Here is a 16,253-nt window from a genome sequence, read left to right as displayed (position 1 = left end):
ATTGAACTCTGCCGTGTTGCAGATTTAAGGTAACACGACCAAAAGGGAAGACAGAAAAAGGCCCCCATCATCAAGTTCCTCTCCACTTTCCCCTGCTCAATCAATTTGCACCAAGGGTTACGAATTTGGCATCCAAAGCTATCTCAGGAATCACAAGTAATCAACCCTTTGAAGGAAAGTCATAGTAGTCGTGAGTAACCACTGATGATGATGAATGGATCAGAACAAAAAAGACCACAAATATCCTGGACTGTATAATCTGCACTGAGAAGCTAATTATCCCCAATCCTGGAGGAAAAACTTTGGATGCAAAGAAATCTTTGAGTGCCAATGCTTCATGAAAACGCTGTCACCGTACGCCTGTATGTATTTGGTTGACATATATCTTGGATGCTGCACAATTATTTTCTCTCCTCTTATCAATCCATATGCTTTCATTGTCTTTGTATATATTCAGACGCAGACATCAATATAGACTGAACAAAAAAAACCAAACAAACACTTAGCCTCAGTGTGCCAAAAGTAGATTCTTAACGAGAAGCTGTCTGAGGCCTTAGGCCTAATTTCATCTTATTTTGATAGAAAAAGCCACTTGTTAGGTGATTCCTTTTTACACTAATCGATCCAATCGAGTGGATTATTTATTACACTCTACAGCATGAAGGGCAGGGGCTGTGATGTAAAACACGGTAAGAATGAATTGCCAAACAGATAAAGTCAGAGGTTGGGTTTTATCTAAAGGAAGTACAGAGTCTATTATGGCGGCTGGCAATAAATGTGTCTTTACGGTTGGGTATTCTATTTTTTTTTTGTGTGTGTGTGTGTGTGTGTGTGTGTAGAGCTTTACCTGATTTCATCAAGACTATGTAAGCAAAAAAATTAAAATAGAAATGTAGACGTGATATAAAATACCCCTTGGTCAAAGTAAAACGAACCTTGACTGAAAGATTCTAAAAAATTCTAAAGAACCCAGTTTGTCAGGACGGTAAGGTGTTGAAGTTGGAAAAGACCCAAATGCAGAAGGATGCATGGGCAGGAATGGTGTAAACTGAAGTCTATTTAATGTAAACTCAGAAATCCAACAAGATATGAAAATGTACAGTTCAAAAAGAAAAGTGGGTGCATAATAACAAAAGAAACAAAAACTGGAAACAAAAGCAGTAAAGTACAATCATCCATTAATGACAGTGTTCAGGTAGACCTTAAAGAGTAACTAAACCCAAAAGCACTTTTTACACTGAAAACAAATGTATTTGTATTTATCCTTAAATCTAGGGATCATATCCTTTTTCTGCCTGCTTTGCCGTGTAACTGTTGTGTTTTATGCTGCAAAAGGGACTTCTGCTGTAACATCCGCCATTGTACTTTTACTATCAATGGTACGTGAACGCACATTGACTTCAGTTGAGCAGCCAATGGTAATGCCCAATATAGCTCATTAAGCAGTCTGTTTGTAAAAAATCTCTGATTTGCTGAAATCTAGCGTCCTACTTCTAGATTTCGAAAGCTTATTTTCAGGACCAAGAGAAGGAGAAAAGGTTCAGTGTCCACTAAGATCACTTTGAATTACAATATGCTCAAAGGTCAACATGGATTTTTGACCAATTGATGCCAAATAAATCTACATACTGCAGCTTTAATCTTTTTGCATTTATACACAGACAAGACATGGGGTGCTGTGTTGTGTTCAGTACTCTACTCCAGCACCAACTTTGCTGCAAAGAGTGATAACTTAGATTTAGAGTACAATTTTAATGAACAAGTCAATGACTTTTTACAAAGCAGTAAAAGTAAAAGACACTCAACACATTCTAAATGGGTGTTTTTCCTATTTGGAAAAAACAACAACAAAAGTGACAGTGCAGTCTCTTTGAAAAAAGAAACACTTAAAAGGGTCATATAGCCATAGCAGGTTTTCATGTTAGCACCTCAGCCCCTATTTTTGTCACCTAAAGTGCAGCTTTGTGCTTCCTTTCACTTACAGAGCCTGCTTGCTCAGAGTAGTGTTTTGCTTCCTGGATTGTTGTAGACATAAAAAAAAAAAAAAAAAATCAGTTGTGGTGTTGCTGTGCAGTCCAGTTTGTTTCGTGGCTAGTGTCGGCGTCAGCCTGCAGTGTCCAAGCAAAACTTCAACTCTATGTTGATGTTCACAGATTCAAATTATCATTCTTAAATAGTTTTGTTTTATTAACCATGCACAATAAAGACATTCATATTTACGATTTGGAACACACTCTCATGTTTGACAGGCAGCATAATAGCATCTGAGGGGTTTTCCAGAAAGAAGGTTATGTTCGTGCTCAAATTAGGGAAACTCTAGGTATCCCATTCCTGAAAGTGAGGTAAGCGACCAAAAAACAAGACTCATCACGTGCGATTTAGACGACTATAATCGCTGAAGTGGCGTTTTGTGTGAACTCACATTTAGAACAGGCTCATATTCCACAAAGTTTAAAACAATACAAGGAATGTGACTTGGTGGATAGTGCAAAAAGAAAAAACAAACCAGGAACACTATGATCATAATAATAATAATAATAATAATAATAATACCCAGAATTTTAGCATTTCCTGAAGAAAATGCAAGTGAGGATGCAGGTGATGGCCCGCGTTGCACTGCATTCATTTAGCATTAGCATTAGCTAGCATTGATATTACCATGAGCTAGCATTAGCCTAGCATTACCATTTCTCTAGAATTAGCATCAACCTAGCATTGGCATTAACTTAGTATTAGCACTAACATAATTTAGCAAAAGCTGAATATTAGCAAAAAGGTTGAAAAAAGTTGACAGGAGTTGAAAAAGTTGAAAAAAGAAAGAAAATAAACTGTTTTTGTGTCTAGAGGTTCTGGTCCTGATGGACTGAAAAGTTCCTGCCAGAGGGGAGCGATTGTATGAGTTCCCTGTACACCTCAGTCCTGGAGGCGTGCAGGTCCTGGAGGGAGGGCAGATTGTAGCCAATGAACTGTTCTGCAGAGTGGAAGATATGCTGCAGTCTGACCTTGTCCTTGGCCATAGCTGCAGCACCAGATGGTGATGGAGGAACAGAGACTGAATGACGGAGCTGTAGAAGTCAACATTGTTGAGTGAATAAATTCCACAATGAATTAATTCAAAGTACAACCAGGCACCAGGCAACGCAAAATCAGAAAGACAACCAAAGACCCCACACAGAAGCACAATACAGTAGTCCCTCGTTTATCGCAGTGGTTAGATTCTAAAAATAACCCACAATACGTGAAATCCGGGAAGTGGTCAGCTTTATTTTTTACAATTATTATACATGTTTTAAGGCTGTAAACCCCCTCACCACACACGTTATACACATTTCTTTAACATTTTCTCACATTTATCTCGTTTAAACACTCTCAAAGTTCAAACCTTCGTAGATTTTAAAACCTACAGCACTTCAGAGTCACACTGCTGGCAATCAGACATTGATGTAGAAAGCAATCACAGTCTTTGTTGAGAATGACGTCATGCCGTCAACACGGACACCGGTCTGTTCACCCATTCAACCATGGAGTAGGAGCTGTGTGTGACCACCTGGAGCTGTATGATTTGGTGAGGAGGAGAATCAGCAAGGAGGTGGTAGTAGCAGGTAAAAGTTCTCTCTGTAGGTTTCATCTTTGGAAATCGGCACTGAGCTAGGATAGCATTAGCTGCTAATGTCGCTTCAGCAGGCAGTGAAACTCACAGAGTTGGATGTGTCACTGGAGGGTGAATGCAGCATTAGTCAATCAGGATGCAGAACACAATGCACGTTCATATGCTGTAAAAAAAGGCGAAAAAACCGCGAAAGGTGAACCGTGTTATAGTGAGGGACAACTGTTTACCTTTCTGCACCCAGAGCAACAAGCGAGACCACACCACAGAGCTGCCCCCCCAATGAGAAAAACAGCTCCTCAGTGTGATCTCAATGCCACAGTGGCACAGACCACACCACCCAATCAACGCAAACATTTTTTCAGCCCACCACAACTCAGGCGCACAGCCCGGCACCAAATGGTCTACGTACGGGCACCGGTACTGGCCAGTTGGTTGTCCTTGTGAGATGGCTGAATTAGTTCTTACTGAGAGACAGTGTGGCACCTTTTCCATCTCTTCTTTTAGGGGTGGAAGAAGTTTGTAGCTGAATGATGTGGGCACAATCTTGAGGGCAATCGTGCCTTGGCTCCTCTTGTAAGAGAGTCTTAACCCATGATTTCTATCAGTATTGTATTCCCAGATAATATGTCTCCCCTACCTGCAAGTTGTTGGCACACATATAACTTGCTGGAGTTGGATTTTTCATTCCTCCTCAAGGCTTTTGAACAATTTCCACTGGATTCTACTTCAATTGAATGATTAACTCTGTAAATGTATTCTAAACACTGTTATGAACTATGGATAATGCAGTTTCAATGTGGATATAATGTAAATACCAGCTTTTGCTCATACTGCTTCTGTATAACAGCTCACCTGCACAAAGGGAAGGCCATTAATCACTACACCAGTTACCCAGAATGAAGCACATACATCCTGCAGCAAGTAATCCAATCTACTTTTTCAAAACAAATGGAAATACAAAGTCATCGTTGGAAATAAGCAGTGTTTGCAGGTTTAACTGTGCTTAATGACAGAAAGGATAACACAGTTCAACCTAAGACAAACATACCCCAGAGATGTTTTGCTGTATTAGAAATGTTTGTGCTCAAAATGAAGCTAATAGTAGCATTGATCTGAAAGTTAACATGCTCACAATGTGCTTTGTCCAGTGTTTTCTCTTGTCGTATTGCTGTTATTGAGATAATACAACAATAACTACTTTTATAGCCGGTCGTTACTGACTGCAGCAGATAGAATCTTTTAGATCTGGCTCCTAACACTGAGCCTTTCAGCAAACAAAACTCTGTGTTGATGGGGGAAATGCGATAGAAAGAAGTTAGCACAACTTGGCAGAAAAATTGTCCTGTTTTTTGTAGGTCTGTAAAAAGTCTGAATTGTCCCTGTTATGGCTGCAGCCCACTGGTTGGGGAGTTGGAGACTTTAATCAAGAAATCAGCAGCTAACTCTGAAGCTGCTCTATATTAGAATATAGAATATGGCCCAAACCCAAATGAAGCCTGAACCCAGTACAGCCTGACAACATTCAAATTTGTACACTAACACAGCTGAAATATGAGTTGTTTAAAAGTTTTTGAACATATTTTTTTCAGAGGCCAGCTATTTACTCACCTCCTCAGCCTTTACGTGCACAAATCAAAACTCTTTACCTGACCACTCATTCAGCGCGCAGGGTGCTCAAACCCAACACAAGCTCGTGTAAAAAATAGACGGGTCCCGTCGGATTTGGGCAAAGATTTGCAGCTCTATTCTACGTTACCTTCAGCAGCAGTGGGAATACTGGGAACTCTCACAATGGGACTTGGCTTTGCAGTGAAGAGCTCTTTTCATTCTCTCAGATTGAAACACACATCCAGGAGGTGCGTGCTGTTATAACAGCAGAAATAAAAAGAACATGGCGCTCTAGGCTAGATAACAGGTTGCAGAGGCGCGATCAACATGTACTGCATCCAGTCGATCAACATATCGAGCACCCCTGCTTTACATTCTTTCATTCTGTAAATGCAAACTGAAAAGCTGACTTTTTTTGTTTCCTTCTGACACTTGTTTTCATTTTAAGAGGAAGCAGTCAAAGTGTTAGATACCAAGTCTCTAGCAAGCATGCAATAATGTCCATGTTAGGTGCATCACTTACAAATAGGGTTGCCAACACTCCGATATATGAATAAAGGACATCTATTTATTGAAATTAATTTATATTATATTCATTAAAAAAATTAAAAGTTCTGTATTAGGGCAAATTGAGTTACCAATTATTATTGCAGTGAGGACACAAAAATGAGAAAATGAGGGCCACATTATCAACCTAAACTTCAAAAGACGCTGCAATCTCCACCCCTTTCATCTGAACGTGCATGTTTCCAGGCTGAATCAAATCACCTAGCTCAAGTGAACATGTTGATAACCTGTTTCATTATACAGCTGCTCTGTGGCAGAGAATGTTTGGTTTGATGAAGCCTGCTAACAGAGCGATATCCCAGATATACTTATCCAGCTTTGTAGTACAGGCCCTTAGTGTATTTTAGTTGTCTTTTGTATTTTTGCCATTTTATTTTGTATCACTTGTTTTTTGTTTTTTTTGTAATTTTACATATTTATCTAAAATATTCAGCTTTGTTGTGATTTTGTGTCTTTTTCTCTTGATTTGTGTGTACATGAAGTCATATTGACCATTTTTACACCTTTGAACTGACGACAGTCCAGTTCAGCTGCTTGAGCACTATCTTAGATTGCTAATTGACATCACCTGTGGGAGGCGGGGCCCAAAACATGGTTAAAAGCAGCATGTATCCCTTTATGTCATTATGAGCTGTTTCCTCCAGTGTGTTTTTAGCGCATCATTGACATTTGGTAGTGCCTGTAACAATGGGTAAATATCAACCCATTTTCTCTATGCGGCTAGTTAAGTGTTATTGGTGTCAAATGTTGAGTAAATGAAAATGTTTCAACTTTTTATGTGCTTTGCTTTTGAGCAGAAAAGAAGAATGTGCTGATTGTTTATGCCCACCAGAGCTCTGGTTCTTTTAATGCTGCAGCTAAAGATGTTGCAGTTGAGGTTCTGAAAGCTAGTGGGTGCACTGTGGATGTTTCTGATTTGTATGCAATCAACTTTAAAGCCACTGCTACTGTTGAGGATATCACAGGTATTTAAACAATGTTAAATATATTGTGTGGTTCAATGTACAGTCATGTAAAAAAAAAAAGTCTTTCCTTGCAGTTGGTGTGAAGGATCCGGACTGTTTCTGTTATGCGGAGGAGACCAAATTAGCATGGGAAAGGAATGAGCTGTCTTCAGATATTACGAAGGAACAATGTAAACTAAAGAAGGCAGATCTTGTCATCTTTCAGGTAGTGTTCAGCTTTCATATATAAATGTGTATGGCGTTGAGAGCTCTTACATGACTGACCATCTACTCTAGTTCCCCATGTACTGGTTCAGTGTTCCTGCCATCATGAAGGGTTGGATTGACAGAGTGCTTACGCTGGGGTTTGCCTTTTCACCTGAGAAATGCTACGGTGAAGGATTTTTCAAGGTTAGATCTATATCAGGGGACACCAACACGGTGCCCTCGGGCACCAGGTGGGCCGTATGAGGTGCACTCCAGAGCTCAGTCTACTAATCTGATTTACTTTCCAGGATTCATGCACTCAAATATGTAATTAATACTTAGCAAAGTTAAATACTGTTAAAGTTTTAGTATTAAAATAACTATTTTTAAATGTTTGTTACTAAAACATTGACAAATGTTTTGCAGATGTGGTGTATAGGCATTGGTATGTTAAGATAATAATAAAAAATGCTGAATACATTTTCTATCAACTTTATTGGAAATGAAACCTCAACATTTGCCCTCTTAAGCACAGTTTTTCAAATGGTGGTACGTATACGCGATGGCACTACAGGGGATCTAAGAAAGGGAAAATTAATATTGTCAGTCTTTGTCCCAAGACCTAGTATCTGATAACTGTAAATAAGTCAAACCATTAAAACAAATATATTCAGGAGCCACTACATCAGTTTTTATTTTTTTTTTTTTTTTTTTTCCCCCAACCACAGGGTTTGGACCCCATGTGGGAGTAGACTTGAACAATCTTGACAACACAATCTTTAACTGTTTCAATATTTTCACTTTGTGAAAAATATATCTAGTTAAAACAAATGCAGTTAAAAATATCTGGGCCTAAACATGATTTTAAAGTCTTTGGGATCTGCAGAAATTCTTTATCAAAATGGGGTCACTCACTGCAGTAAATTTCAACTTATTTGCAAAGTGAGATTCTTCAAAATGTGTTGTCACTTGTTTGTTTTTCTATGCAAAATGTTGCTGTCGGACAAAAAGGATAACACAATAGAAGGGGTACTTGAGCCAATAAAGTTTGAGAACCACTGCTCTAAAGAGAAAATGTGTGCTTTTCTAATTTGTTGCCTAAAAAAACTATACAGTACCTAGTCATATTGTGTACATCACTTCTTTTTTTTTTTTTTTTTTTTTTTTTTTTTCCTCTTCAGGATAAGATGGCAATGCTTTCCTTTACAACTGGATCTCATCAGTCAATGTTTAGTGCAAATGCAATCAATGGGGACATGAATATTACACTTTGGCCATTGCAGGTAAAGTACACCTTCTAGTTGTTAATATGGCACCTAGATTTGAATTCAGTTAGCCTCATGTTTTGTTCTTCCCCTCTAGAACGGCATCCTGCACTACTGTGGTTTCAAAGTTCTTGCCCCTGAAATCTTCTGGGCTCCAGCCCATGTTTCCCGTAGCGAGTGCAGCACCATGCTCAATCATTGGCGCATTCGACTTGGCAGCCTCATGTCAGAGAAACCACTTGTTTTCCCCCCACTTGACTACTTTGAGAAGGAAACCGGATTCCAGCTCAAACCTGAAATTATTGAGAAGTTTGCCACTAAAGAGTATGGGCTTGCTGTGGGAGTCCATCAAGGCAAGAAGGTGCCACTCAACAATCAGATGCGTTGGATTGTAAAAGAATCTTTTTTGTGATCGCAATAAAAACTTTTTTCCACTTAAGTGTACCTGATGTTTACTGTTTATATTTTTTACAGAACAGGATTTAAAGTTTAACTATCACTTTTCATATTGACATAATGGTAAATATTTGCATTTTATCATACAGCTTAACACAAGGAGATCATCAGGCTGTAAGTGCTGCTCAAATAGGACTGTAATGCCAAAGTAAGCAACTGACTTGGATGTGAAAATGTCATTTTATCTAATCAAAAAATATGAATACATATTTAGCATTAACAAAAAAGTGATCACTTGCAGTAAAATGTTTTGCCCTTGTAAAAGATGACACAATTGAAATATACAATAGGCTAGTGATCATTGAATTTTTGGAAAGTAAAAACTATATTATATCCATGCCTTTGTCTTTAACTCTAGACATACTTGCTCACATGTCACTTGTTGGTCTGTTAAAGGGAAGGAAATCCAGATTTGTTCAGTGCATGTCTCTACTTTACTTCAGAAGGCTACTTTGAGACAACACGGGTGTAGTGGCAGTGCACCAAATCAAAACTTTACCACTTCTTGCAGGACATGAAGTTCTCTGACTCATCTGTTCCATGTAAATTAAGAAAAAAGATACAAGTATAAAATGAATCAATCTGTTTAATCCACAAAAATTGAAAACAAAGTTCTAAAATGGAAGTGTCCATATATTTAAAGTTGAGTCTCATTGTCCCATAAAAAAAATACATCTTTATGAAACGACAATGACGACCAACCGCGACAACAATGGCGATGACGGTGGCAATGGTGCTGACTATGTTGACAACTTTGACGGCTTATTAACAAAGTTCACGGCTTTGACTTTTAGAAGTACTGTTGCTCCTTGTCCTGCTGCACTAAACTGCCCGTTCTGTTACCGCATGGGCTTCACCAGAAGAGTGTTTACTTCACTTTCAACACAAACCCACACTTTACGGTAGAAATTAAGTTTACGGTAGTAAAACAAACTACTAGAGCACAGAAATTCTGATCGTTTAGAAACATCAACAAATCAATTCCAAATTAGATATCCTAAAGATATTATTTAAACATAAAATACTATGGCATAATGATGCTATTGCTATAACAACAGGGATTAAATCATATTGTACAAGAACTGAATGTGCCTTGCACAACATGCAAATGTTTCCCTGCTGTGATGGAAAGCAAGGTGAGCACAAACAGAAAATAAGTTTTGCCATTCATGTTGTCATTGTTGAAATTTAGCTTTAAGTTTATTTTTCAATGTAGGTAGTGTATAAGTGCAGAATTATCAATACTTAACATTTTAAAAACTTCTGATGCATCTGTGTCTCCTGTGAAACCCTCCATATAAGGGGACCGCCATTTTTTTTTACAAGTTAGGCCTAAAAGCTTCTAAATGTACTTCTAAGGTCCATGCTTAAGAAAGCGCCTCATGCACCATATTCCCATTATTGTTTTTTAAAGAGGCTTTATATTCTCTTTGCCCTGGCTTTACACTGTGCAGTCCATTGACCAAATGTTTGTTGTTTTGTTTACATTGAAGGGTAGGGTGGGACACAAATGTGAATGTTTTTCATGTTTAATTGTCTCTAAGGAAAATTTTCAGCTGGATTTTAGTGGGCTTATTTTGGTAATCTTCTTTTTGCCTCCCCTGAGAAGAACTGATTATAATTTTATCCACATCCTTGTTAAACATTCCCGACTTTGAGCCAAGCTCGATTCCACAGTTCTGTTTGGTAGTCCATGGACCAATGGCCTGGGGCATGATGGTTGTACTTTGAATTTATTCATTCAAGAGCCTTGATTCAAGCTTGGAAGATCTGTCTTCCATTGCCTTTTTTTTAAAACTTTTTATTTATTTTTTTTTACCCTGGCTCCAATTCATGCCTGATACTGTCGCGCATGAAATCAAAGGTTAACGGCTGCTTGTCAAATGTGAGTGTGTTCGACATTGTAAAATAGAAATTTATTTACTGTACATTTGAAATTTTATGAAAGTTATTACAACAGATCACTATTGGCATACTAATAACAATGGCTGTCAAGTATGTAACATCTGGAAGAAAAATTACTTAGGCAATTTTTTGAACATTCTTTTAAATCGGGGCTTTCGCCTTTAATTGGCTATGTAATGTTGTTACATACATGGAATTTGTCCTCTGCATTTAACCACAGGAGCAGTGGGCAGCTCAACATCTCACAGTGATGGCCCAGGTGAGGCTTGAACCGGCAACCCTCCAATTACAAGCTCAGCGTCCTTAGCCTCTAGGCCACCATATGACATGTGCATCATAATCGGCCTTAGTGATATTCCTATGCTTGAATGTAACACATGAGAAAACCTGTATTCCAACAGCCCGCGCTCCAGCATTTTCGGCTGCATGTTGATATTCCCGATTTCGTTGGGAGATGGTTGTGCCTGGGAGAAGGAACTTTTTGTATTTGTAGGTGTGTGTTTCAGCAGTAGTGTGAATCAACAGTGGACAGGTCCCTCAACCAGTCTTTAAGGAAATCCTTGACACCAGTTTCAAGCTTTGCATGCTTGCCACTCTTAGGTTCATATTTAATCGTTGGTGCTTGTTCATTGGGGTCACTAGGGTTTTTGATATGCCAGCATCTTCTAGTTCTTTCAGGGAGACTAAGTGTAGAAGAAAAAAGTTCTCTGCACACATTGAGACTTGTTCTATGTTGAATCTTTAGTTCATAGGTCAGTGATGAACTGTCTCGGGACCCCTCAGTAACTCTCTTTTGTTTTATGTTGAGCTTTGTGACCAAAGGGGAGACATATAACTGGTGTTCTTGCCAGGTTGTCATTGCCTAAATCTTCAGAAACATCCACTGCTGTTCTGTGATGTCTTGGCAGTGTCAAGTTGAGACTCGCTGACAGAACATTGAGTTAAGGGGCGATCCATAGCTTTTGCGCTCGTTTCCAAACCAAGGCATCTATGTCTTTTCATTTTGGCAATTTTGTTTAAATCAACATCCTCCACCTGATTTTCAGGGGCAGAGGACTCATCACAGCATGGGGCATATAGTTTGGATCCCTGATGAAATCATCAGTGTCATCAATAGATTACTCCTCTTCATGGTTGTGTCTGCTTGGCTTCAACAACATCAGCAGGAGTGATTAAGGTCATATCTGCTTGTTTTGAAACAGTATTGGCCTGGTGCATGCTGCATCATTTCTTCAGTGCTCTCAATGTCATTTTAATTGGATGAGGCCTGATCAGTGTCTGAATTGTTTGGTGCATCTACCACCAAAGAAGAAAAGCTTAGTCGTAAAAGTCTTAAGAAGCATTAGAAAGTAGTTCCTGTGGTAGAGGTTGAGGTCGAGGTCAATGGTGAGTAAGAAAGTTAAATCAGTTATTTCCCAAGGTATACTAACAAAGAATACTTTTAATTTAGTCTCAAAATCCTCCTCCAATGAACAATAATTTGACCTTGTGATATCAGGCACAAAAACTGACAGGATTGAGATAGCAGAGGGGTTTGTTTCTTTTTGGAAGTGCACCCAGGGGTTATCTTTCAAAGATTTTCAATCCTTTGTGCTGAGCTATTCAATGGAAAATGGCCCTGCATAATCTGATACTGTGACAGTCATTCTGAACACATCACATAGATTGCAACAGAGTTGACATGCATTACTTTTTGTAGAAATACTTAAACACTTGACATATTCAATTATGCTTTTTTTTCCCCTCAGTCATTGTTATGATTCAAAATGCAAGTACTCAAGCCAATACCTCTCCTGCACTGTAAACATTTTCCTTTTTTTACCTGAATGTCTTCCTGTAGGTTTTGACCGAGATTTATTATTACAGGCAAGACTTTGAATGCAGCCAAAATCTTTCATTATTCGGTGACCAAACATCCAGTTTTGCCTGAACATGTCAACAGTTTGTGTACTGTCCAGTGGGGTGTTTAGAATTCCACTGAAATCTCTTGAGCATCAAACACTGAGCAAAGATTTTTATTGATCCAAAACTTTTTAATACCTCAGGTTGATGTAACATCAAACTGCTGACCTTTAGGTGTTTTTGTGATTTTTTTTTCCATCTGATTATTATTATTTTTTAAATTTAAGACGTATTTTGGGCAAAGTTTATTGGCAATTATAAAATGAGAAAAAAAAGTAATTGAAATCTATCAGTCTGGAAAATATTATATTACTTATAAAGCCATTTCTAAAGCTTTGGGATTCCAGCAAACCACAGTGGTGGAACAGTGGTGCGGTAACGCGTTACAAGTAACGCGTTACAAGTAACGCGTTACCGCACCAACACTGTTTATAACTACATTCATGAAACTCATCAGTTATCAAAACTCCAGGCTTGTCTTAAAGACATCACGTCCTGGATGAGCCATAACTTTATCCTTCTTAACCAGGAAAAATCTGAAGTGATTTATTTGGTCCAAAACACTTTGGAGGGAAATTATCAGAGCAAATCGTGTCTCTGGATGGCATCACTCTGTCACCCAGCACCACAGTAAAAAACGTAGGCATTATCTTTGATACTGACTTATCTTTTAACTCTCATATTAAACAAATCACAAGGACAGCCTTCTTCCAGCTCCGTATTATCTCTAAAATCAGGAAGAAATTGGCCCAAAGTGATGCTGAAAACTAATCCATGCATTTGTTACATCTAGACTAGATTTCTGTAACTCCCTCCTTTCAGGATGTCCTAGTAACTCATTAAAAAGTCTCTCGTTAATTCAGAATGCTGCAGCTAGAATACTAACAGGTGCTAACAGGAGAGAGCATATTTGTCCAGTATTGGCTTCCCTTCCTTGGCTTCTTGTAAAATCTAGAATAGAGTTTTAAATCCTCCTGTTAGCATAGAAAGTTCTACATGATCAAGCTGCTGTGTGTCTTAGAGACCTGCTAGTGCCCTACCGTCAGGACAAATCATTCCGCTCTTGATCTGCCCTGACGATAGGGCAGATCAAGAGCCCTATCGTCAGGGCAGGAACTTCCAGAGGCATTCTGGAAGTTCCTAAAGTGTCGAGTAGAACAGGAGGCAGAGCATTCGGCTACCAGACTCCTCGCCTTTGGAACCAGCTCCCAGTCTTAGTACGGGAGGCTGCTACTCTCTCCACCTTTGAAAGTGAACTCAAAACCTTATTTGCTAAAGCGTATACTGTATAATAGCTTTAACCTAACCACTAGAAAATAAGCCCTCAACCTAAAAATAGGAACTAAGAACTAAGATTGTATAGTAGAACACCAACATTATATTCAAACACGATCCACCATCTACACATAGCTCTAATGGGCTGCAATGGGATGATGTTCAGTCAGACACGGTTGTGCCGGGTTGTAGACAACCCCTACCCAATTTTGTGTCTCATTGTATAACCCATCATACTGCTCACACTGCTTCACACCATTTACACTGATGTCCACCCCATATATCATTACATGTGACCAGTACAAGACAAAACCTTGTCTGTAGTGGTAGCATTTCAGAGCATGGGGGATGCCGCAAGACGTTTAATGTTAACCTAACCACTAGGAACGAGTGTATCAGTGTATCATGTTTTTCCTGCAGTCCTCGCCCTCCGTTCTCTTTTCTGTTTCAGGTGTCTTGATGCTGGAGCTGGCGAGTCCTGATTAATGATTCACGGCTCACCTAGTCTGGGACACTCGGATGAACTATCCTTCTATCATGTTCTGTTTGCCCTTCTGTTCACTAACGCCAATCAGTCGAAGCGGATGGCTGCCACCTCTGAAAAAAGAGGTAGTTTTTTCTTCCCATGGTTGCTAAATGCTTGTTCATGTGGATCTTGTTGGGTTCTTTCTTTCTTACTATGGACTTTATATTTTCTTCAGCGCTTTGAGATGACTTTGTTGTATTTTGAGCTATATAAATAAAGTTGAATTGAATTGAATTCTATCAGATGCCAAATCACAGTTTCCCAAAATCTGGTCTACACCTCAACACCACTGTAAGTACACAGATAATGCTGACCCACAATTCCTTGCGGCAACAACATTTAAAGGGACACGGTCATCTGAGCGTTCCCGGAAGCAGCTTTAAATAATCTAAAACCCAAATCTTTTTTTTTTTTTCCACTTTGTCTGCGCATGTTGTCGAACGTCAACACTACAAGAAGTGCAATGTTTTTAAAACAGCAATGCTTGTTTAGTTATTGCAATTAAATAAATAAATTCATTTTATTGCATAATTGTAACCATCACCAGCCCTTCCTAACGGAGGATTTAAAAGGTCAGTGTTACATCTAGGTGAAGGGGAAAGGAACAGGGAAGAGGGAGTCAGGGTAGGAAATGGAAAGGGTGGGGAAGAATTGACTGTTTCAAAGTGAGAGTGAGAAGTTGTATTATGGTTGTGCATATTGTGCTTTTTGATTTGTGTGATCAGTCTGGTGACAAGTGTGGAGAAATTGAAGCAGGTGACACAGCACCCAGCTTTAGTATAATGGTGGTGGCCATGCACAGAGGGAAGGAGTCAGTGGTTATACCTATAACTGGTATCTGAGATCAACATGTCTAAGGTTAATCCCAGCCCAAGGCATGTCAATGCATCCATGACCAATGTTTGTGCAAGAACTGCTTCTGCGAACCCACACGCCACCCTGGGCCCGAAGATGCAGCCAGGTCGGAAAAAACAATGACAGCTAAGAAGCCCCAGGCCACCTCCTACGATCGAGCAGCCCCCCCAGACGCCCCAGAGCTCTCAGGCCAAGAGGCAGCCACCGTCCCCCACACACACACCCGAGAAAGCCCAAAGGAGCCTAGGACCCAGTGCACCCCGCCACCGACCCCAACCCCCAACCCTAAGGTCCCGTGCATGGGCGTGGCCGTGGTGTGTGGGCCCGGAGTGGGGACCGCCCCTAAGACCACCAAGAGATGAGGCCAGCACCAAGAGCCACACTCAAAAAAGGGAGACGCACCCCCATGCCCCGCAAGACCGACACTGCCCGGATAGACCCTGCGAAGAGAGCACCAGCAACATCCCCACACGCCCTCCAGAGGCCCATCGCCCCTCCACGCCCGACCGCACTACCCTGATATTTTTGTGCTCTATGTGGTGGCTCAGCCATCAACAGAGGGGACTTGAGATTATATCAGCAGTTAGAGGCACAGGTGAAAGTGTTACAAATGTGCTTTTAGTGCTCCATTTTTGGAAATGTTTTAGTTTTTAGTTTTTTTCAACACGGTAGACGTCACTAACCTTCACCGCAGTGGGATTATTCTGTCACCTAATGGAAGTGCATCTAATTGTCAAAACAACGTGATGGCCATTAACTCCTCCTCTCCTAACACCTTTTCTTTACCCCTTGACGTCATCCAGCCAACATGTTCTAACAAACTGTCAAAGTAGGACTGCTTGGAGGTGGGCCTGGATCATCAGCGTTGCTATGGTTTGAATTTTCTTGAGGCAATATTTCTAATATAGTTTCAATGATTCAGGAACTCAAAACCCATTACAATGTGTGGTGACCCAGCCACTAAATTTCATACCATAATTAAGTCCAAGTGATTCTTGCGTCAGACAGAGCTAAGCAGCAAATTACCACTCTGCTGCTCAGCTCAGTTTCTGTCTTTACAATGCTTTTTCTTTAGATGGCTGTTAATATAGAATTTAGTTTTTTTAATTCATTATTTTTGGAACTAAAAATGT

General features: G+C 39.7%; 1 protein-coding gene across 1 annotated transcript; it reads left to right on the top strand.

Annotated features, from left to right (window-relative positions):
* The first annotated feature begins 6,472 nt into the window (after positions 1-6,472).
* Positions 6,473-15,482, top strand: LOC114456315 (ribosyldihydronicotinamide dehydrogenase [quinone]-like). Its single transcript, XM_028437979.1, has 7 exons — positions 6,473-6,476; positions 6,583-6,750; positions 6,825-6,955; positions 7,027-7,140; positions 8,118-8,219; positions 8,299-8,592; positions 15,177-15,482. Exons 1-7 carry the CDS (start codon positions 6,473-6,475, stop codon positions 15,480-15,482), a joined length of 1,119 nt encoding a protein of 372 aa, XP_028293780.1.
* The last annotated feature ends 771 nt before the right edge of the window (positions 15,483-16,253 follow it).

The sequence above is a fragment of the Gouania willdenowi genome, chromosome 22, assembly GCF_900634775.1.
Source record: "Gouania willdenowi chromosome 22, fGouWil2.1, whole genome shotgun sequence".
Lineage (NCBI taxonomy): Eukaryota > Metazoa > Chordata > Actinopteri > Blenniiformes > Gobiesocidae > Gouania > Gouania willdenowi.
This window is presented reverse-complemented; position numbering and strand designations above follow the sequence as displayed.

What these genes read in the sequence shown, in the direction of transcription:
- LOC114456315 (XM_028437979.1), top strand. An exon ending in TACTGTTGAGGATATCACAG is followed by an intron (nt 6,751 to 6,824) that starts GTATTTAAACAA and finishes CTTTCCTTGCAG; the next exon opens with TTGGTGTGAAGGATCCGGAC. An exon ending in CAGATCTTGTCATCTTTCAG is followed by an intron (nt 6,956 to 7,026) that starts GTAGTGTTCAGC and finishes CATCTACTCTAG; the next exon opens with TTCCCCATGTACTGGTTCAG.